The 24,378-nt window shown below is 40.7% G+C and overlaps 1 protein-coding gene across 4 annotated transcripts in view; it reads left to right on the forward strand.

Moving 5' to 3' along the window:
• scube1 (signal peptide, CUB domain, EGF-like 1) overlaps positions 1-24,378 on the forward strand; it is a 104,127-nt gene that overhangs the window by 23,551 nt on the left and 56,198 nt on the right. For all 4 annotated transcript variants that reach the window (XM_029495189.1, XM_029495190.1, XM_029495191.1 and 1 more), the window contains exon 4: positions 9,715-9,849. In XM_029495189.1, coding sequence (XP_029351049.1) covers positions 9,715-9,849 — 135 coding nt within the window. The remainder of the gene's footprint in view (positions 1-9,714; positions 9,850-24,378) is intronic.

Genomic DNA, 24,378 nt, shown 5'->3' on the forward strand with positions numbered 1-24,378 from the left:
CATAGATGCTCCTCATCTACTGCTATCAGCTCAGTATATATTCCCAGCTCCACATTTACTCCTTTGCCACATTGTTCTTCGCCTTTCATGCAAGACTCTCCAGCACTCACTTCCGGACCAACTGTTGCCGACCACGTTTTCAGCCTCATGGACTCCTCCTACCCTCCAATGAATACAAGGCAGACTTGAGAGGTTCTGCAATGGAGTTTCTGGTAGGCCCCTCTGGATCAGCATGATGGCTCACTTTATTCCACTGACCAAGATCCCCTCTGCAAAGGAGACAGCTGAACTGGCCTTCCAACATGTGCTGTGCCTCCGTGGGCTTCCCATTGATGTGGTAGCTCAGCTGCGACCCCAGTTCTCATCTGTGTTCTGTAGGGGATTCTGTACCCTCATTGGGACCTCAGCCAGCCTGTCCTCCAGGCACCATCCCCGGTTCAATGGCCAGACGGAGAGGAAGAACCAGGACATGGAGGTGGCACTGTGCTGCATCATACCCAGCCAACCTGCGTCCTTGTCGCAGCAGCTGTTATGGGTGGAATACACCCACAACTGTTCCCCACCCTGCACAAGGAAGTGTCCTGCCCTTCCATCCAGGCTTTCATTCACCGGTTCTGCAGCACCTGCGTCCAGTCGAGAACCACCCCCCTGCAGTCTGTGAGTCACTTCACATTGACCGCCCATCATAATTCCACCACCTGCCATGTCGGCGAGATGGTCAGAAACCTGGCTGTGGTCCAGCTTAAGCACCCCTGCTTCATTCACGCCTCATCAACGACCTGGCTAACACTGTGTCTCCTCCACTCCTGGTATGATGGACGGCACATCCAATTTCTGGTCACCTGGGAGGAGTACACTCCTCCTCCTACCAGAAATTAACCCTAGTCCAGAAGAGAGAGCATCCGTTCCTGCCAGTTTCATCCTTGTCCCTCACCTCATTGCCGACTTCAGCAGCACCTGGGCCAGCCCACCAAGGTGTCTGCCTTGTCCAGGGCCCCTCGCCAAGATACCCCTGCTGTTTTCTGTACTCCTCTCTCTGGACGCAGAGGACTCCCTGTCCTCGTTGGGGGAATCTTCATTTGACAACAGCAGTGTTTAAATGTTTCCAATTGAATGATGATCAGGAGAAGCTACTAACAACAGCTGCAAAGTTCCTCCACCACAGCATTTACACATTAAACACTCACATAATTTTTTTCTCAGTGAGGTCTGTCTGTGTTTGACACTAGTTAACAGGGCATAACATATTCGGAGATGGTATGGATGGTAACAGGCACATCCACTACAAAAAAGTTTTTAAAATGTCAGAAACAAGAAGTAGTTGATTTCTCTTGGGTTGTGAACTCAAACTCAGGGCCACCTGAATCATGCTCAAGGGCTGCTGGAACAGACATGGTTGGAATTTAGGTTAACAACAAAGGCAGCATGCATCTTTACGTTGCACAGAAAAAGGGAGTAAAAATTCTGTCAGTATTGATCAGAGCCATAGGGTCCTTTTACCTGGGGTGAATGCTGATTGTACCCTTCCCCACTGAAGACAAAAGCCAGATGGTAGGAGGTTTCTGGTCGGTGTGAAAGAGACTTAAATGTGCATCCATGATCTACCCTTGGTGATTGCCTGAGACTTCATGGTTATTTACATACATCCATGTAATTCAGTGCATGAATAAATATCTCTGTCCATTTGTGCAAAAGAGAGTGTACTTGTTGGTTGTGTGTGTGTGTGTGTGTGTGTGTGTGTGTGTGTGTGTGTGTGTGTGTGTGTGTGTGTGTTTGTATATCCTTGTATCTCTTAAGCATGTCTGGCTCAGCCTTTCTCCAGAGAGAGCAAATGTCATTGTTTGGAGGGTGTCCATTTTTGCTGTTTTATGCTCCTTTCTCTGTCCTGTTTGGAGGGTGCTCAGGGTTGAAGAATTCTCCTACAGATATCTGGCTGAGCTTATTACTAACAGTTCCAGCCCATTTAGCCTCAGTGCTGTATTACTGACTTACTGTCAACAGGACTAACGCTTTCTCTGCCCTATGTAAAGTAAGGTTGTTGCTGGGTGTGCTCAAATAGATTTCATCGCTCAGTCCTCCACTGCAGACTGACACAAAATGAAATCAGACACATGAAAACTTTGTCACTCTGTGCTTTCATATTCCACATTTGGAAGTGTTGTATCCCATATCTTGGGGAGATTGATTGCTATTAGCACCAGTCAGCAGGGCAGAGTAGCTGCTTTGTTGCTGCTGTTAATGTTAACTGAGAATATGACCTGACGAAAGGTCTGCATTGGGGTTTCATTTGGCGTTTGACATATAAATGGAACAAATGCAGCTAATCATGGAGCCAGGAAGAAGCTCAGGCTGGTAATGAGACAGTGGGCCTCACCTTGCTCAAGATGGTGGTGCGCATGCTGAAAAGACATAATGGACCTCTGTTAGCATAAGCTGATCGCCTTCCTCTCCATAAAATGATTTGTTTCAAGCAAGCTAATTCCATCTAGCTAGCCTCATTAACATTCACTGGGAATTCACCAGCAATGTATGTGTTTGACTCCTCCAGCATTGCCCTTTTTTATGGGAAAGGCTGTTGTCTGCTTAATCCACTAGCACAAAGCTTTGGTGACAATACAATGTATTGCATTTAAAAAGAAAAAGCTTTTTCCTTCCTATTCAAAAAAATGTATTTGTTATTTTGGCAGCTCTATGCTGCCCCCTGCTGAAAACGCAGAAATGTAATATTTCTCTGTTCTGTTGACAATTAAAAAGGAGAATAATTCCATTCTTAAGACTAAGTCGCAAAATAACTTATATCCATGTTTTTTTTGGCAAAAATACAAGGCAAATAATTGTATTTGATGTAAAGTGAAACTTAAAAAATGAAGTAATGAATTTAATTTTAGGTTGCTACTATCACCTCCGCTGTCAGTCTAATGAAAGCACCGGCCAACAAAATTAGACTCCAAATACCTACAATATAATTTTTTTCTATAAAACATGTTGTGCAAGCTAAATCAATCAGGATCAGGTTGGATGTAGGTGTTTCTCATCATCCCCTTGAGATCTTGCAGTTGATGAAGCAACTGCAACAGTCATGACTTCAAGAAGTCATCATTGCTATTTCTACATGGAGACATACACTTACACTAACATACTAACATACATATGAACAGTTGGTTATTTCTGTTCTGAAAAAAAAAGAAAAACAACAACAAAAAAACAAAAAAACATTTAAATTAAAATATATAAAAAACCTGAAATGTCCATCCTGTTTTCCTGAGAGCAGCAGCTCAGTGACAGTAATGACTTGAAGAACTGAATGTTGCTCTGACTACATAAAACATGATTTTAACCCAAATGTTCACAGATATAAAAGACTTCACTCATAGTCATCCTGGCCAATTAGTTTATTAACCATGTTATCAATATCAAAACCCCTCTTTGCTCTTTCCTGACTCATTCCTGTACCCAGATCATGCTGCAGTCCTTGGTTATCTCTCACCTTGACTACTGCAATGGTCCTTTGTCAGACTTTCTGTTGTACTTAAATGTCACTATTCATTGCTCTACACGGGCTGAACATCGTCTGACATGCAATCTCTGCAACAATTTCTTATATTTCATTGGTGTTGGAAAATGAAAAGAAGCCAAAAGTATAAATATAATCTTGATCGATTAAGTTACTGGTAATCAAGATTTCAAATATCAGTAGTAGTAGTAGTTGAAAAAAAGGAAGCTATTTTCTTAAAGATATATTTCAATTAATCTACCTTTTAAAACCGGCTTTTCCCCATACTGCTGTTGTGTCTAATCACCCTGCGGCACGCCATCATTGTATCATTTCTATGGCATCAGCAAACGAGCGATAACAGAAGACCATGAGTGTCCTACTAATCCTACCAGATTAGTAGGACAGCACTTCAGTGTGAAGTGCTGTCCACAACAGCATCTTCAGTGATGCTGGAGGAGTTTTCCCACATCAGGGAGCATCCAGGCATCCGAAGACGTAGTTTGATTACTTGTTTTTGGATGTTGTGTCTCAATTTGGGCTGAGTGACGGGTCTCTGCTGTATCGGAAAACCCTTGACAGGCAGAGCAGCTTCTTAAATCTTAAATCTGTCACACACAGACAGACTGCTGACTGTGTTTGTGCGTGAGTGTAAACACAGACACCATGAAGGTAGACAAGCCTGACTAAAATCTAATGTGACTTCAGTTTTTATTGAGTCATCAGGTGCTATGGTGGAGGCTGACAGCTCTGTAAAACTGATGAAGAATAGGTGATGGCGATGATCAAACATTAGATGCATTTTTTACTTGAATACTTGGAGATAATCACCCATACCTGTCCTTAATTTTGGTTAAGTGAAATAAAATGCTCCATAGTACATTTTTATTGATGCAATTAATTACTTGTAATTCTTTTTTACATATTGTTTGGAATTCTTTTGTACATCCCATTTTGAATATTTTTTTGTAGTTCAGTGGAAACAACCACAGTCATTAGGAAGATTGCTGACAGAAGGTCATGGTTGAAATGTCTGGCTGTTGGAAGAATCCTGTATCCAAGTATAGTCGTGGAAAGTTGCCTGGAAAGGAAATAGTGTGGTAGGAAAAGGTGCAAAAAACAGCAAGGCTCTGAAATGGCTCTGTTCAACAACAGAGCCTGTTTGAACCAGACTGTCTAGAAAAGAGGACGTGGATTCTGAAATGTGAAGCCAATGCTGAAGAGCCTTAAACCTTTAGTCTCCAATGACCATCAGGGATTGTAAAAGCAGTCAGATTGTATTGAACTCTTTATGTAAATGTCCCTACTTCTCTTTAATATTTCAGTAAATGTTTTTCAAATGAGTTTGTGGTCCCAGCCTGTAGTTTCAAGTCCTCAATCCAACATGATGTTCATGTTTTACATGATGGTCCCATTTAAAAGAAAACAGGCATTAAAGAAGAAAATGCCAGAGGGTGTGGCCACAGTATGATGGACAGACTACCACACAGTCAGGATAGAATACAGAGCCGGTCATATCCAGCCCTCGGGTTGACATCTGGTTTCAAGTGACTCCATTGAAACGACTTTCAGGGATGTGGTTCACTCAGTCTGATGGTGTCTGTTTTTTGTGATGTGGATTATCACATTTTTGCAGTATGCTGATTCAATTACACATTTCCGACCTCATTAAACAGGACACACAGATACATTAACAGAACATAGACATAAGGCTGTTGCCGTTGGTGGAAGGGAGCAGGTCTGGGTGTACTTCTGGCATGTTGCATGTTTATGTGGGATCAGTCAGCCCACAGAAAACTGTACATTGGGCATTGTGTTCTTGTGCAATAACTCACTACTCTGTATTTACTGTCATCAATAACTGTAGAGATAAATAGTACCCTGTGATGCTTCCCAACCACATAAACAGGAACTGTCCTGTAAGCCCCAGCCCCTTTGTTTCCTCAGTGTTTGTCATTGAGGTCCCTGGTGTTAATGCCTCAAGTGTTTCATTCTGCAGATTACTGTATGGGAAAAACTCAGCTCCTGCACGCTCTCTCATCCCTGTGGCACATACATACAAAAAGTTAATACCGGCAATGTGTGTAAGTCCTTGTGATGAGCCGTCATAACATCATACATCTGCTCTGTGGCTATAATCAGCTGAGTTCAAACATGCTGCAAATTAAAATCATATGTCCTCCATTACTGACAGAAATGTAGAACATCTAGAACTGTAATCATTCTGCTTTCTGACTCATTAATCATATCAAGGGCTACAACATCAAGTCCTGTTATTGGACATTCTTTAGGTTCAGGTCCTTTGTTTGGATAGAAACAGAGGCTGCAGATACTGAATGGGGTGGAGCGCATCTCTGCCATCATCAAAGTGCACCAGCTACTTTGAAATCAAGCCTGTTTGGTTTTCTGTCAAAGTTAACACTCAATTTATCTCCCAATTTTCTCACATGCTCTGTGCCTTTAACCATGTTGTCGCCTTTAATAAACCCAAAGAATAGTTTATAGGAACCTCAGAATCTTGTGGTATTATGAAAAAGCCTCCAATGACAAAGTAATTCATTTGTGCAAGCACATAGAAAGTTGGCTCCCAGATGAACAACTTTGGGTACTAATTGATTTAAGATTGTTTAATTGTTCTCTGATTAAAGAGTAGTGCTGTTCAGTATATTTCCTCCTTTTGATTTTGGCTTAATTTATCTGGTTTTTGGCATGGAAACAGCTGGCGTCAATGTGTTGCTTTATTTGTGACTCTGTTAATGTCGAGTTCAATTGTGAGAGTTTATTTTCTTTCTGATGTGTCCTTTTCATGTCACGGTGAGATCTGAGAGGTGGCTGTGCAGCGGGGAGTTGGTGACCACAGCACGTCACAAAGAGGTCTGTAATGGGAAGAGGAAAGAGTTTGACAAGCCAAACCCTAATGAAATCCAAATGAATGAAAGGCACTTGCTCTCTTTTAAATTGAAAACCCCAAACAGTGTCTCTAGCCTTACAACATGCTGGATTGTAAAGACGGGAAAATACAGCCATGAGTACCGTTGGGTGGGGGCGAGGTACATCCCTGACAGGTCACCAGTCTATAACAACATTGACATATAGAGACAAACAATGATTCATGTTCATTTCATGCTTTTGGGAATTCAAGTCACCAATCTAATTTGCATGTTTTTGGAGTGTGGGCTTGTGTTGCCACAGAAGGGGTCTCAAACTCAGAACCTTCCTCCTCTGAGGTGACAGAACACAGACACAGAAACCATAACCCTAACCCCAGGGACACCATTTAGGTCAGAGCTCAAATCGGAGTTTTAAAGGTAGAACTCTAGAAGACAAATGTGTACAAGAATACTGGCATTCCTAGTGAACCTAGCATGACAGAAGTGACTGTGACAGGATAAAATTTACATTCTCACAAAGATTAATGGCTGACATCTAGAATATTTTAATTTGGCTTAAAATGAAACACTCCAGGGAGTGATGAAGCCTAACAAGGCCTTTCTCGGGGAGCCTGTCTAGTGGTAATGTCTGAAACACTCTGTGATCCTGGGGTCCACTACTGAGGCTGTGTCGTAAAATTTCTACCATTGCAAAAAGAGATATTCAAATATCATTTGTAGCAGGAATATAAATATAAATAAAAACTCAACAAAGAGTGAAAAGACTGGCAGATATTGACTGTGAAATTGCACTGTATCAGAGTAAAATAACAGATTAAAGGGTTCAAATTCAAATTTCAAACAATAGAAAATGTATAATCTGTTGGGAAAATTATAATTCTTTAGTATGGTAATGAGTGTTAATTGGGGTAATTAGCTGGACAACAATGAGAAGGTGTTAAGTGGAGGTGGAAAAGAGTGTGTGTGTGTATGTCAGTGTGGGTGGGTGGGTTAGGAAGGCTTAGATAGTGATAGGTCAGGGATAAATAGGAAGACGAAAATTACTACATCATAAGAAGTCTCAAATACAAAAGGCCCAAAAACTCATCCAGAATCCTAGAATCGATTCTGAGATTCAGGTTTATATTCAGAAATTATTCAAAAGGAAAAGTTCATGCAGTCAATGTAATGGCATCGGGATAAATTGACAAAGTTTTTTGAGAAAAAGCTGATACAGTTTATGTCTTAGGAATTAATTAAAGTTATATTAATTAAAACTGGAAAAGTTAGAAACAGATGTGAGGATTTTAAAACCATTAAAATCACATTCATGTTTAAAGGTAAAAAGAAATGTCAGCAGGGAAGCATGGTGGTTAGCGCTGTTTTTGCGCACAAGAAAATTGCGTGTTCTGTGCCCAGGCCTGGGGCATTTCTGTGCAGTTTGCATGGTCTCCCCTTGTTTGTGTGGGTTTCCTCCAACAGTCCAAACTCATGCATGTCTATGTTAATTGGTGACTCTAAGTGCGAGTGTGAGTGTTTGTTTGTCTTTGTCTGTCTCTGTGTGTTGGCCCTGCGATGGACTTGCAACCTGTCCAGGGTGTACCTTGTCCTCGCCCAATGTTAGCTGGGATTGGCTCCAGCATCCCCTGAGACCCTGAAACAGATAAGCGATAGCAGATGAATGAATGAATGGATGGGCCATGGATAGAACCAAAGGACACCTAAGACAGCAGTTGCTGCTTTTTTCCACTCCTTTTGTAAGTTTCAGTCAACTTTGATAAAATGATCAAGTATTCATGTTGCGAATGTGATGCCTCAGATGATACCATGATGTTGCAAGTTGCAATGAGTGTCAAGTAGCAGGGAGAGAGAAGCTGCAGTACAGAAGTTAAAAAATATTAATTGCCTGGACTATCAAAATGAAGTTAAACTAACAGGTGGGCTAGGCTTTTAAAACACAACTAAACTAACACTTAGGCTATGAAAATGTAACTTTTTTTTAACCATATTAGCAACCTTTGGTGAGGTGTGTTATTGTGAAAATAGTTATAGCCAAGGTGTGTTGCTTGTCTGTGTCAGGGTACCCAGGAAGTGAATGTGTTGGCTTGACTTTGTGGGGAGTTACCAAGGAAGCCGTAAAGTCGTGTGGGCTTACTCCTGAGAGGGAGCTTCCGGGTCACAAAAAGTACAATAAGACCTAGCTTAGTTTACCGACTAGGCTATGAAAAAAATGGCTAGTCTTGCTTTCATGTCCAGCATAAATTAATTCATTTATTCATTCATCTTTCCTTATCCGTTTCCGGGTCATGGGGGGTGCTGGAGCTAATCCCAGCTCACATTGGGCTAGGGCAGGTTGCAGCCCATCGCAGGGCCAATACAGAGAGACAGACAAAGACGAACAATCACTCAGACCTAAGGGCAATTTAGAGTAACAAAATACCCAAGACATACATGTCGTTGGACGGTGGGCGGAAACCAGAGTGCCCAGGGAAAACCCATACAAGCATGGGGAGAGCATACAAACTCCACACAGGAAGACCCAAGGCTGGGAATCAAACCAACAAACGTCTTGCTGTGAGGCGACAGAGCTAACCACTATGCTGCCATGCTGTGGCCCAGTTTAAATTCTTCACAGATAAAAGAGATAAATACTGTGAAAGAGTGAATGTTGAATGAAAGGATGTTTTAATAAACCATTTCACTCACTGAAAAGTCTGTTTTTTTGTGTGTTACTCAGTTAATGATTGACACTGGCAAATGAATCAATACATGCCGATATGACATGCTTGACCATTTTATTTGTTTTTATCAGCTCTCTTTAATTCTTAATTTTCAGATCTTAAAACCATATTAAGCTGCAGATAATGTGTTCTTTCTCCTGCAGGCTATGAAATCAAATGCTGACCTGATTGAGGATGTAGCAGTCAATTGTGTTCTAAGTCGCGCATTGTGCTCACACTTTCTTCTTGATCACACCAGGGAGGAAACCAACTACAATGTCTATATGACTATAGAGCTAAACTCATGCCTGGAAAATGCTTGGATAGCATGAGAACTTCAGACTTATCACAATGTAAAGTTATCCTGCTCAGATACAAAGATTACACAAACACACTCCCTGTTTAAGTTAGTGAAGAACAAGCTTTATTGGAAATTTTACTCACCCTTTAGTCTCCCACAGGCTGTGGGAGCCTGAAAATGTATTGTGCATATAACACACACACACACATAATGTGTTACCACTTAGTGCCAGGATTAGACTCAGCCAGGACACTTGTTTACCCTATGTATATGAAGCCCAGTGAACTGGTTTTGAATTTTCTCTCTGTCTGTGTCTCTTCACCCGTACAGATGTGGACGAATGTTTGGACAACAATGGTGGATGCCAGCAAGTGTGTGTAAACACCATGGGGAGTTACGAGTGTCAGTGCACAGAGGGTTTTTTCCTTAGCGACAACCAGCACACCTGTATCCACCGTTCTGACGGTAAGACAGGGACAGAGGGAGAGGGTGGTGATGAAGTATGGGCTGTGTGTTCAGTCTTTGAAACAAAACTTGTAGATGTCTTATATTTACAGTTTTTTTAAAGCTTCTTGATGCACAAAAATCACAACTGGACTTAGGATTTAGGATTTTCAAAAACGTTTCGCCTCTTTATCCGGGGGCTTCATCTGTTTGGAATGCATCAGTCTGACTAGTCCTCACTAGTCTGACAACCAGCGGAGTTGGACCCAGCTATTTAACCTCTGTGGGAGTGTTCACACAGCTCCTGGTGAACAATAGCATTAGTGGAGTTTCACTGACCATTGCTTGTCATGTGAGGCCTCCACTGAATGCCTGTCGTTGTCTTGTGAGCCCACCGGTGAACGATAGTCGTTAAGGTTGTTGGAATTACATGAGGTCAGTTTTGGGCAGCCATTGTTGGAGGCTGAGTTGTTAACTGTCCTGGGTAAGGTTGACAGGACAGCATTGTAGATAGAGATAGGTGGTGTTGCAGATCCCCTCCCCCGTTTAGAAAAGGTTTCTCCACTTTTACATAGATGGCTTCTTTTACCCTTCTTTCAAACCATCTGTCCTCCCTGTCCAGAATTGTAACATCGCTGTCCTCAAAGGAGTGTGCCTTTTCCTTTGAGTGTGGACAGAGTGGACAGAGACCAAGATATAAAAATTGACCCTGATGAAACTATGGTTTCTTATGATGTGACCTCCTTATTTACTTGCATCCTGACCATGGAGGCAGTAGAAACTGTGAGGCAACACCTACTACATGATGAAACCCTACAAGACGGGACAAAGCTTAAACCAGACCAGATCTGTCAACTACTGGATTTATGCCTGAACATCACATAGTTCCACTTCAACAATAACTTCTACAGACAAGAGCATGGCTGTGCTATGGGCTCACCAGTATCCCCAATTGTGGCCAATTTATGCATGGAAATGGTCGAACACAAGGCCCTAAACTCATACAGAGGTACACCACCAAGCAATTGGTTCAGGTATATGAATAACACGCGGGTGAAATTCAAAACCAGAAGTACAGGCATTCACAGAACACCCTACCTGCACTGGACTGCCTATACCAGATGAAGCCCCTGGGACAAGGAGGTGAAATGTCTTTGACAAACCTAAGTCCTAAGTCCAGTTGCATTCGTTTCAATTGTTGGCTGGATATGACTATGACTTGGATGAATGAGAATATGCAAGTTCAAAGACAGGAAAGGAACGTCATCTGTCACCTTTGTAATGGGACAGAAAGGCAACGCTACAGGAATGTGCTGAGGGGGGAAGACTGGGGGAGAGAACAAACAGTGACCTCCTCTCTATCCCTTCCTTATTTTCCCTGGGTGCTCACGGTCACGGAGTGGTCAATTTGGAGGCATGTTAGTAGCCAGCATCAGGAAGTCAGAGGATTCTCTGTAAAGATGATGGGAGAAAGAGGCAACAGAGACACAGAAATAGACAAGTGTTTGCTTAGTGGAAACCCCATAAACCAGTATATGAATACCCCCCCCCCCCCCCCCACACACACACACACACACACACACACTGAAACAGATGAATCCAGCTCAATGGATGAATACATATTTCTTTTCTGTCCTTAGTACAGCTCTCTTCTTCCTCAGTACATCTGCTCTGAATCTGTCTCGAGGTGTAACTCCGACCCCCTGTGAGAGGATATTGACAGTAAATGGACAGTGATGCTTATGCTTGATGCTTGTGGTAAATTGCTATTGCTCCTACTGTGGCAGGCAGTACCGAGCCTCTAACCATTACCACACAGCCCCTCACCCAATCCACACATCCTCAATCAGACACTTGTGTCTTCTCCCTGTCCCAGACAGGAATAGCTGCAGCATCTCAGCATCCCACAGGAATCTCCTTACACGCTTTTTTCCATCCTCCACTCTGTGCAGTCTCAGAACTCAGAATTCTCTCTTTCTCTCTCTCCTTCACGTTTGATATACTAACTCAGACTTTAATTTAATAGGCCTTAATACTCCAGTACATGTCAAAGGAAACATTTTGGTCTTTACACTGCACCATATTTGTCTCTGGAGCCCCTGTAATGACAGTTACTTTAAAGCCAACAATGGTGCCCCACATTTTTGCCTTGTGAGCCCTTAAAAATAAACAGCATCCTGTTATGGGTGATAAATAGAGATTAACAACCAGTCACATGCACACCTACAGACAATTTATAAAAGAAAACACCAGGCTACGTCACAGCAGGGACCAACTATATTTTATTTCATCACTGTTAATAACAGCAATACCAATAACAAATCTTTTGAATGTAAACAAAATGAAATGAAAGGAAATAAGACGTTTGGCTTGACTATGTTTCTTCTGGAAGGTTAACACCAGCAGGCTTTCAATAACTCAGCTAATCACAGAGCTGTAACACATCTGCTTCACTTTCTGTCCCTATTCTCATCCACTTTTCTCTCTGACATCATCTCTCTCTCTCTCTCTCTCTCTCTCTCTCTCTCTGTTGTTACTGTTGCAATTAGAAATTAGTCAACCCCCATTGCATTTATTGGCAAAATTTAAAATGTTTCAGGTGTTCGTCAAATAACAAATTACACATTAACAAGTTATTCATTCATTAATTTATCTTCTACCCCTTATCCATCTCTGGGTTTGCAGGGAGTGCAGGAACCATTCCCAGCTCACATAGGGCGAGGGCAGGGTACACCCTGGACAGGTTGCCAGTCCATCACAGGGTCAACACATAGAGTCAGGCAGAGAAGAACAAACACTCACACTCAGACCTACAGGCAATTTAGAGTCACTAGTTAACCTAGACATGCATTAATTTGGATGGTGGGAGGAAACCAGAATACCTGGAGGAAACCAATGCAAGCACCGGGAGGCCCCAGGCACCAAATCGTAACAGTTACATTAAGGCACTTTACACAAAGAGTCTTGACCAAACTCTTTATGGAGTTGTTAAAGAGACCCAACATATCCCTCCAAGAGTAAGCAGTCAACGACAGTGTCAAGGAAAACTTTCCTTTAAGAGGCAGAAACTTTGGGCAGAGCTGGGCTCATGGAGGGCAGCCAACTTCCTCAACTACTTGAGGTGAGAGAGGGAGAGCCTATTGGGGGCAGTGAGCATGGAGGACAGAAGGGGGGGACGCAGTAGAGGGATCGAAAGAGAACTAGAACAGGAGAAGAGAAGATGCCATGGAAACTACAAACAAAACATACAGTGATTGCAAGCTGTAGTTGCCCTGCAATCATAAATATTAGCAGTCGGGAGAAGAGGTTACAACGGGAAGTGAGTAGTAGTGTAATGATAACTGAAGGTAACTCTTGCAGCAGCAGGTACTGAGCTGGAATGTGGAGCAGAGATGATACAGTACCCGCAGGATGGATACACAGGATACACGTATGGACGGCAAGAGAAGACTGGAGGGACAAAACACATAGTACAGGAAGAAACAGACGTGCAATATTGTACGATGAAGCATGGCGGTGGCTCTGTGATGCTCTTGGGCTGCTTTGCTGCCTCTAGCACTGGAAACCTGCAACGTATGGACGGCAAGATGGATTCAGTCAAGTAATGAGAAATCCTGAGAGAAAACGTCATCCCGGAACATAAGGAGGAATATGAAGCTTGGGAATCACTGGACCTTCCAACAGGACATTGATCCTGAGGAGTCCACCAAGGCTTCATTTCAGAAGAGGTCCTGGAAGATACTATAGTGGCCCACCCCAATGAAAATCTTCAGTGGGATTTGAAAAAAGGTAGTTGCAGCACCCAAACACAAGAATATTAGTCAAATAGAACCCTTTGCCCATGGGGAATGGGCTGAGTTTCCCCAGGAACGCTGCCTGAAGCTGGTATCTGGCTATGTGTCACAATTTACAACTAAAGGGTGCTCGACTAAGTACTGAAGATCCTTGTCAATGGGGTTGAATAATTTTGATATTGCAGTACTGTAGGCACTAAAATTGGAATTTTCTGTTGAATACTGCCAACCACTAATAATCAATAAACGGTGAGGGTTGAATAATTTTGATTTTAACTGTATCTCACTCAGTGAGTCGCAGTGCTTGGCTGAGTCATGTTATATGGCCATGGGACCAGTTTTCTCAAGGCTAGAAAAGTCAGTAAGATAGAAGCTCTGTGAAAATGTAATCATGATTTATAGCATTAATGGGCCCAGACCTTTTAGCACCTTCACTGTGAAAGCTTTTGGCTTTCAGGAGTGTGTAGAACAGGCGAGCAGGAAGTTCTTGGTTTCAACCAGCTCATAAAATTAGTCAGATTGATAGAAGTGTTTTGTGTGTGTATATGCAATTATTTGCAAGGTTGTGTGTGTGTGAGGAGGAGAGACAGTTTGTAGATTGTTTCTTTGCATATGGTAAGTGTCAGTTTGTGGCTCATTTCTTTCTCCCTGACACTCGCCTGGGGGATAATAAAGCGTAACAACAATTGTTTGTTCCATGATGGTGTGTTTCCATTCTGTTGTGCCTCACAGATTGTCCGAGGCACATTCAGGCAAGAACCAGAACTTTAGCCTGTCAGTTCCCAATAATGAGCTGGGAAACAGCGCCTTTCCCAGCAAATGTTCCTGATCTGTCATGACATGGAAGTGTTATCACCACATGTGTCAGGTGTGGCTTCCAAGCCCATCAGTGACAGGCATATAGAACCAAGATGCTCATTATGTAATTATCTAGAATTACCATGCAAATACATGATGCACATGAAACCAAACTTTTCACACACTGAAAATCAGAGTCAAAAGTTTGGACACACTTTCCTATTCACTTAAATGGGAGTGTTTCCAAAAACTTGCAGACATGCACTTAAAATATTCTCATGTAAACAACTGAAGACTCTTTTATAATATTGTTATTAAAGAAGAGGTGATAACAAAAGATGACTAATGTTGGTGACTAATGACTAAGGCAGAATATCCCTCTGAAGATGAAGATATTATTTCTCATTCCATTTCTGATTATGCTGGTGAAGTGGCTTACGCCTGTGAGGCTTCCAAAATTGACTTTATCATATTTAGCATGTATATTTTTCGAACATTCTGACTCTTTGATAAGAGCATTGCTGCTTTACCCTTGCATTTATCAATTGGTTCTCAACCTCCATCTTTGTTAGTGATGTCAAGAACCATGTGTCTAGATGAGACAGTCCTATTGGCTCCAGTAGGGGATTCGTACATTCATTAATCTGCTAACACAGTCAATCCTAAACAGTACATATTTGTTTCCTGTCTTTCCTGCCACAGATGTGCGACAGACCTTGGTTATAACTATTTTCACAATAGCATACCTCACAAAGGTTTAAAATAGAGTAATAACATTTGAATAGCCTATGTGTTAGCTTAGTTGTGTCTTCATAGCCTAGCCCATGAAGTCTGTTTTCAGGTGGCGGGGATGCTGGAGACAATGCCAGATCACATTGGGTGATGGGTCACCCAGGACAGTCCATCACTGGGCCAACACATAGAGGCAAACAGAGACGAACAACCACTCACACCTACAGGCAATTTAGAGTCACTAGTCAACCTAGACATGCATTTCTTTGAACTGTGGGAAAAGTACCCAGGAAACCCAGGGGGGGGGACATCCACACAGCCCCAGGCCCATAGTCAAATCCACGACCTTCTTGCTCTGAGACAGCAGTGCTAACCACTATGCTGCCGTGCTGCCCCCCAGTGGGTAATGACACAGCCAATCACAGTGTCTCATTCAGACACCTTGCAAAAGTCTCTGGGATCAATCCTGTATTGTTATAATCTGAAGTTAGAAGAATTTGGTCAAAGTTTTTCATAGTGACAGAATATAGATGAAAGGAATTGACAATGACATATTTAGAGCATTAGAGGCTTTGGAGCTGATTTTTGCCATTACTGCTCAAAAGAATGAGCAGAACTCCTGATTTGATAAAGATGGAAGTTCAGCTCTAGAAGAGCCAAGAGACAAATTTGTAACTCTCTTTGCTGACTTTGTTTTTGTTTGTTTGTTTTATTTATTTTATTTTTTTTTACATATCTGTAAAATAAAATGCAGAGAAAATTTCTCTCTCAATTAATTAAGTTGTGTGGTTGATCAGAAACCCACGAGGGCTTCTCTGAAGGCTTTGTCTTTGTGATATAAAACATTAATCATCTAAAAAACAATAACAATAAAAACAGACAGTAACAATATCTTAAACAAACATGAAGATCATTCACCCAAATATTATGATGCGCAGACATTGGAAAGTAAATTAATTCACAAAAACATTACAAGATGAACTGGGATAATTTGTCATCAGAGTATTTTGAGTTTCATTTTATATCATGGCCAAGACATAAAATCGTTAAGGAAGTGGTGCAAATGTCTATTCCATAATATGGCTCTTTTGTATTTTACTTAATATTTTTCTTTAGATTTACAGTACGTGGTGCAGGTAATTGATTTGAATATTGGTGTACCTGAAAATTACAAATAAAAGAAGTTTTTCAACTTTTTGATAGATCTGTATTAATGTGTTTTAACTCAAAAATAAAAGTGCATAATTAAAAATATAAATCTAACAATAGTAATAATAGTACATTACTCTTCAAAAAAAAGTGGGGCAGTAAAAACCAAAGACAGTTGCAATTTTGGCAAAATGTCTCTGTCGTCATAGCATTTTATCAAAATGTGAAGGGAAAGTACTGGCCCATACAATGCTGCAGTAAGAAAGGGTCAGATATCAGACTATAATATAATGTTAAGATGCATGAAGAATGTAAAAACACCCACAAATTTTCCATAATGATCGCAAGAGATTTTGTAACCTTGTTCGAGATTGTGCTTCACAGCCAATATAGAACCATTAAGGTAATTCCACTTGTGCAAATCTACTCCTTCGTTCTTAACCATTAATATAATCTTTCAACTGCAAAGGATATTGAAGGTTCTAAGTGTTGGGTTAGGGTTAGGGTTAGGGTTAAGGGTTAAAATGGGCAAGAGCTTTTACTCACAGGACATTTTACTAAACTGAAATAACTGAAAAACAAAAGTAATAGTAAAAAAAATATAAAATATATAGTAATGAAAATCAGACATAACAAATGTGACAATGCAATGTATTTTAAAAAATAAGCTACTGAAACTGGCCTGGACAAAAATGAATTAATATTTTGTTGCACAGCCTTTTGAGGCAATCAAAGCAATTTCTGTAACTCCCAATGAGACTTCTGCACCTTTCTACAGGTATTTTGACCTGCTCTTCATGAACAAACTGCTCCAGCTGTCTCACTTTCCCTTCACAGATGTTTAATACTCACACATAATTTTTGTCCAGGACAGTTTCATTAATTTAGCTTTTTTAAATAATTCTTTTGAACCACTATTCAAAAGCAATTATTTTTAATTTATCATTACTCAGTTTAGGTTATTTTAGTAAACTTTGTGGGTTTTTCTCTTTCTTTTTTTTTTTTTACGGAAGGTTACTAACAATTTTGTATACGTGCGTATTGATCTTTAGTCATATTTTATTTGTTTTCCGCCACCATACCACCACTTGACAGTAGTCGTCCACCTTCAAATTTTCATTTTCCCTATTAAAATGCATTGAATATACCTTTGCAATTTTTGATTCTCATACTGTTTCTGAAACTGAGCTAAAATAGCCTTTGGTTGCCTGGCCACTGGAACCAGTGTAAATAATTGTTAACAGGAAAATAGGTAGCTTTCCAATCATCAAATAATACGTTAAATGTTTGATTTATTTGACTCTAGATAACAACTTAAGCGATAATGATTGCAAACAGTTACTCATTAAGCATTTATGATTAATGAAAAATGAGATGGCATATTTATGCTTAGATATACCATATAATATAATGTTTGTTTGTTCTGTAAATAGATCCAGCATTCCAAAAAGAAAAAAACAAACAAACAAACATGTATAATTCAGTTCAGTTGGTGTATATATATATATAGTTGTTTTGTGTATATGTTGTCAATTTTCTGTTGAATGTGCAAGGAGGTTTCAGTGGTTTCATATTTGTATATGCACGATCGTTCTAAAGAATGAGCCTGACTTCCCCTCATACCTCCTATTCATTCCCACAGATGCCACAGTTGGATTGTTAACAGTTTTGCATTTGTGTGTGATTTGCTGATTAGTTGCAGTGTAGTGTTAGGTATCGTACCAATGCCCCAGAGATGGTCAGCTTTGTGTCTGATTTATGAATTGTGCCTTTTGGATGATGCTGCCTCAGCCAAAAAGAAGTGAAAACAATATGCTTGTAAATTTTTCTCTGAGCTCAACACCAAAATTCCTGGCAAAGTTGGAGCTGGCAGTAAGTTGTGAATTTTAAACACCATCTCATGTGGACACGACGGCTGGCGCTGATGCACACAGCTGGTGACTTATTGCTATGTGATAAATTTTGGGCTTGTATAACTATAATTTTCATACATTTGTTCACCTCAGTCACAAATTCATTGTTTAGAAAGTTTAAAAAATAGTCACACTTTTTGATCAAGGAACTAATTCCTTGATGAGGAGCAGCATGTCAGAAGTTGATACCACAGTTTTTAAATTCAATGGAAAGTCAAAGTCATCCATCAATATCACTGCTATCTTCACTTGGGTAACATTTTATCTTAAGCGCTTGCTGATAATATTTATAAGCAGTATATAAACATTTACTTATAGTCAATAAGTGAAATAAGTATTCATTCATTCATTTGTTCATCTTCTATTGCTTATCCGTTTCTGGGTTGTGGGGGGAGCTGGAACTAAAGACAAATAAATGAGCAAGAGATTGGCTCTTTAGTGGTCAGGTATTTGTACTGAAGTAGGTGGCTCTTGGAATCATCAAGATTTACAACAGGTGTGCAGGTGAGCTGGTAGGAGATTGAAAATAGGTTATATACACCCAGCCAGAGACACACACACACGACAGACAGGGGTAACTGAACATCGAACACAGAAAGGGATAAAGCTAAGAGAAAACAGCAGGCAAAAGGCCATCATATAACAACTCTGAACAATTTATTCATCTTAAATATTTGTTCTCACCAAAACCCTTCTATGATGACACGTTTTGTATAACTACAGTTGTGTTGTTACTTAATATGGGTTCATAGCTATGTGTTAACAAATATATAAATGTATATTTGAGGTTAAACACTGATTGTCAGTCTAATTTAGGGGGTTAATATGGCACATAATATGTGAACACAATGTAAAGAGGATATATTAAAGGAGAGGAAGGCAGGGACGGCTATGAATTGTGGGAGCAGAGGGGTGGGGGAGGAGTGCATGTTGGAAAGGGAGAAAGAGAAAAATAAACAGAGGGAGACAAACATGGTGGAGTGGACGATGGAAGCTGCATTTGTTTATTTGAAGTTGTGCAAGGAGAGGAAGCAGACTGAGGGAAGGCTGCTGCCCCACACACACACACACACACACACAGGGGTGCACAAAATGCATTCTTGCACAAACACTCCCACACTGACACTTGTGTGCACGCCCACGTGCACATCCTCCTCATGGTGGAGGAATTCTCACTTTAAACAAACCGAAGCAGGATATTTGAGGTGCAGGGTGCTTATAACTGATGGCCCTGTGGGTATGGGGGCGCTCTAAGTACGCAGAGTTCTGTCTACCTGGATCTTATTATCATCGTCAATTTGAAACATCATCAAAAGGTACACTTCATCTGTCACATACACACACACTGAGATCTCTATGTATTTCAGATCTGGTGTGTTCCCTTTACTTTCATACTCAGTTTTATTTATTTTCATGAAACTGCTCAGTTAGTCAGTTTGTCAGTTTTTGTGTATAAATTTGGGTCTATATTGAAGAAGCGAAGAACATAAAATTTTCATTCTATGTAATGACCATCATGGGGAAACTTGACTGGTTGTAAAAAGAAATCAAGCTGTTTTGAAGTCTATGTAAAAATTACCCTTTCTTTTCACTTGATTTATAGCTGGTTAACCTTTTCCTAATGAGGTTTCTGTTTCTAGTTTCAAGTTAACATTATGTTTTTTGCTGTGTTCAATAAATAGTGGCTACCATGTGATTGACAGACCACACCACATACCTGCCTTACAGTCAAGATAGAGTATGCTCGTGTGTCTGAGGTGATGATGAAAAGCTGTGAGCAACTCTACAGTTTTTACATTTACGCTATTGTAGTTTGTAAGTGTGCCAAGCTCTGCTAAGAAATTATCTAGATTGCATTTGAGCATGTTTACCTCCATGCTGCCTGCTGTCATTATTCAAGTGTGTAATATGAAGCTGCTATGACTGAGCAGTCTCTATCTCTTATTTACTCTCTCTCTTACTCTGCCTCTTTCTCTCTTTCTCCTTCTTCATCTCTCAGGTAAACAGGAGATGTTTACATATGAGTGTGTGTGTGGGTGGGGGGTGGTGATGGGTTGGGGGGAGCTGTTTTTCTCTGTTCTGTTTTTCCCCTCAACAGCTATTTTTAGTTGCAAAGTTTGTCTTTGGTCAGTGGAAATGTTTAATACCAATCAGCACACAGACACACCCACACACCAACACTACTGAGATCTCTTCACCTTCCTCACTTCACAAGGTTGCAGATTTCACATTAACAGCTTCCTATTTCATTTTATTTCCTTGAGTTAGTCTAGAAATTAACTGGAGTCAAATTAAATTGAGACAGTTATGTATGCATATGCCTGTCATAGTAGTCATTGCTGTTGCCTCACAGCAAGAAGGTCATGGGTTCAATTCTCAGGCCTGGGGCTTTTCTGTGTGGAGTTTGCATGTTCTCCCATGTCTAGTTAATTGGTGACTAAACTGCTCGTAGGTCTGCGTGTGAGTATGAGTGGTTGTTCTACTCTGTTCCCTATGTGTTGGCCCTGGGATGGACCGGTGACCTGTCTAGGGTGTCCCTTGCCCAGAGCATGGGCTTGGATTGGCTCCATGTGTGCATATAGTTCAGTAATTCACACTGTGTGTCAGACCTGGAGTCTGTAGTCCTCCATGATATAAATGTGGTGAGACACTGATCAGGGGGAGGGTATAAAACTAGTTCTAAAGAAAGTTTGATGTGTCCTCCTTAAGGACCCATTTTAGGTTTGAGGTCAAGTCAAAGTGATAAACTGAGCCATTGACAGAGCTTAAGCTTATTCCTGCATTCCGCCTGTCCTTAGTCACATACATGGTATGTGTAAAAAAAAGTTGTCTCCTTTCACAAAGTAAGTTTGGATTTTTTTTGTACTGAAAGTGAAGGGTCCAACTAGTTGTCATTGGAGGAAGTAAACCTCCCCGTCAAAGTATTTTACAACTGAAACCAGTGAAATACACACACACACACACACACACACACACAACTGTTAACAATGGCTTCAGCACCAGCAGCTGGAATCTGTTAACATGACACAGTGAACTCTAGTTCTTCTTCTCTTCGACCTCAATATGAATGTTCCTGCTTTGACACTGTAGCTCAATACTGGTAAAGATTGTGTATTGACAGAGTCATACTTGTTATTGCAGTCCATTAGCTACACATTATAACTAGTGAGCCTTTCCTACCTCCAAGCAGGTTTCAATTCATTTCAGGGTACTTTAAAAACCAACCTGCTGTGCTGTATAATCCATTACAGTGAACATTAGGGTATAATTTATGCAGTGCTGACATTTCAAAGAGGCATTTAGTCATTCAGTTTTTTACTAATTTTAATATCCTATTACTTTACATAGTGCCCCCACTCCTTAATGTGACTTGGGGGAAATGGACAGGGCAGTGCAACAGCTAAGATGTTTGTCATTGACAGCTAAGATCGTTTGATTTGAGGAAGGGCAGAAAGTAAAAATGTTTAAAATGTCTAATAACTTAGACATTTTAAACATTACACTTAGACACACTCAGCACACTGTGGGCAGGTATTAGTTTAGTCCTGAGAGACACCATGGAGTGCATTTCTGTATACACTTAAAAAAATCAAGTTTCAACACATGTGAAAAGACAGACAGAATCTGTCTAGATTGTTAATAAAAATGTACGTAGATTTCAGGTCTATGAGGTAAAGTCAGTGCCTAAGAGCCACAAATCTTCTATCTAATGATCATCAGAGGGCAACTCCATTGGTTGTTACAAGTTAGAGTGTATTGAAGTCAAAAGGGAAATGTCTCTTTATTCACTTTATTTATTCAGCAAATGTTTTCAGAATGGGTTTATGGTCTCAGTCTTGACTTTCATGTGTTCAATACAACATGATGTTCATTTTTCAAATGACAGTCTCATTTTGAGCAAAATACACTATGAAGTATGATATGCATTGGGGAGTGTGACTGACAGACTGTACCACACTTGAGGGCCCCCTGTCTCACTTGGGCAACAAGCAACTACTGTAGGTGACTTCAGATTTGTTGTCACTGTAGCACTAGCTCACCAGATTGTTTTGATAATTGGAAAGTAGTGTATTTTAATCTCAGAGTTTCAGACTGACAGTACCACATGCATTTATAATGTTCAAATAGAAAATCTCCCTTTAGCCGAGGACACTTACTCTTATTCCATCAGGCTGTGGGCTCCTCTTTAGCAAATTATCCTGTAAAATAAATGTGTGAACCATGATACAGTAATAATTTCCTTAAATTAATAAGAACCTTATACATTGATGTTCTTGTGTTTCAAATACATTGGTCATACATGGCCACCCAACAGCTGGGCATCTCATCTTTTAGCATTTTAGCAAGAAAAGAATGAACATTTCCACAACAAGGATGTCAGTCTCCTGCTCCTTATGGTCAGACTGTAATAATCTCAGTATGCAGGTTGTTATTAATGGCAGTGGTTATGCTGAATGGCACAGTTCGTTGCATTTGCCTTTTTGAGATATTGCTGTATCGTCCTCCATTTTATGTCGCTATCAGGGCTAACCATCAACGTGTGAGGTCACAAGACAAGATGAGGTCAGTCTGCTGCATTTACAGTGTGTAAATGTAGAATCAACAGGCTGTCACAGTTCAGATATCTTGACCAAGCACTCAACTGAACTGATGTCAAAGATTTGGATGAAGCAAAAAAAGATTATTAAATGTCATAATCCTCATAAAAGTAATAGTTAATCCTGGGAAAAGCTTTTCTTTGTATTTTAAGTCCCTGTAAACAGAGAACTATTGACACATTTTATTAGCATATGTTGATTGTTTGCATTCCCCATCTTGCCCGTCATTGCCTGATTCTTTCTGTTGTTGCTCTAGGAGTTCCTCTTTTTCTTTTGGATTCACAGACACCAATCATACATGGAGTCAGTCAGTTTTGTCGATGTGTTGTTGGTGGTGGTGTGGGAATGAGGACCCAAATGCAGGAGCCACAGACTGGGTATGGAGGTGAAGGTAGAATTGCAAAAATCAAAAACTACAAAATAAAGACAGGCAGAGGGACAGGCAGAGGGACAGGCAGAGGGACAGGCAGAGGGACAGGCAGAGGGACAGGCAGAGGGACAGGCAGAGGGACAGGCAGAGGGACAGGCAGTGAGAAAGCGCGGCACCAGTGATGAGAACCAAGAATCTGACAAAGACTAAACCGAAAACAGGACTTAAATACCAAGTGAACTAATCAAGACACAGGTGAACCACATTAGGGCAGGGAAGGCAATCAACAGGAGAGAACAACCAGGAGGTAAAGCAACTGGCAACATGACAGAACCTGGACTTCAAAATAAAACAGGAAGTGACAATACAGACCGAACACACTAGACAGAACTCAAAACTTGACAAAACCGTGAAACTCAAACCTTGAACAGTGAAACTAAAACCAGACCGAAACTCAAACCCTGACAGTGAAACCAAAACCATGACAAGTTTGGTTGCATTCGTGTATAGCAGAAGTTGCTCAGCTTAGTACTTATATCAGCTGGTTTCTGTCTGAGTATTTTCTGGTGCTGCTCCATTCACAATTACAGGGGACAGAATTTTGGACTCAAGTTGTGCGTGTAAAGCAAAAGTCTGAATGAAAGTCGATGTTAAAATCAGCAACACTGGTGTTTGAAGCTAGAGCCTAAAAGACAATGAATGAGGGAGGAACACCTGTGTATGCATGCGTGTGGATGTGTGTGTGGCACTTGCTTCCTCCAGTGTTTAAAGCAAAGATTGTGAGGGGTTAGTGGAAAGGCACAGTCCTTATGTAAACAGGTTCAATGCAGCTGGTTGAATAAAAACTCTAATTGAAATTCATGGCTTATCACCTTGGCTAGTGTGGTTGGAGCAGAGCAGCGAGGGAGGGACAATCCGTGTCTGAATTCAATTAAAACGGCATTTAAAAGAACATGATTTGAAAATTAGAGGGAAGGGGAGGAAGATAGTTTAGCTGCAAATTTTTTCTTTTAGCATAAAATTGAACTCCACTTTTTCTAAGTAATGACAAAAACATCCTGGCTTGCTGTCATTACCCAGACTTTCTATGTTAATAGAAGCCGATTACAATAATGCAAAGAGAGTACAGTGAATTACAGATTTTAACGTGAAGGCCACTCACTTTTGACTCCAGAAATGAAACCGCTGTCCTTTTA

Source organism: Echeneis naucrates, chromosome 23, assembly GCF_900963305.1.
Source record: "Echeneis naucrates chromosome 23, fEcheNa1.1, whole genome shotgun sequence".
NCBI lineage: Eukaryota > Metazoa > Chordata > Actinopteri > Carangiformes > Echeneidae > Echeneis > Echeneis naucrates.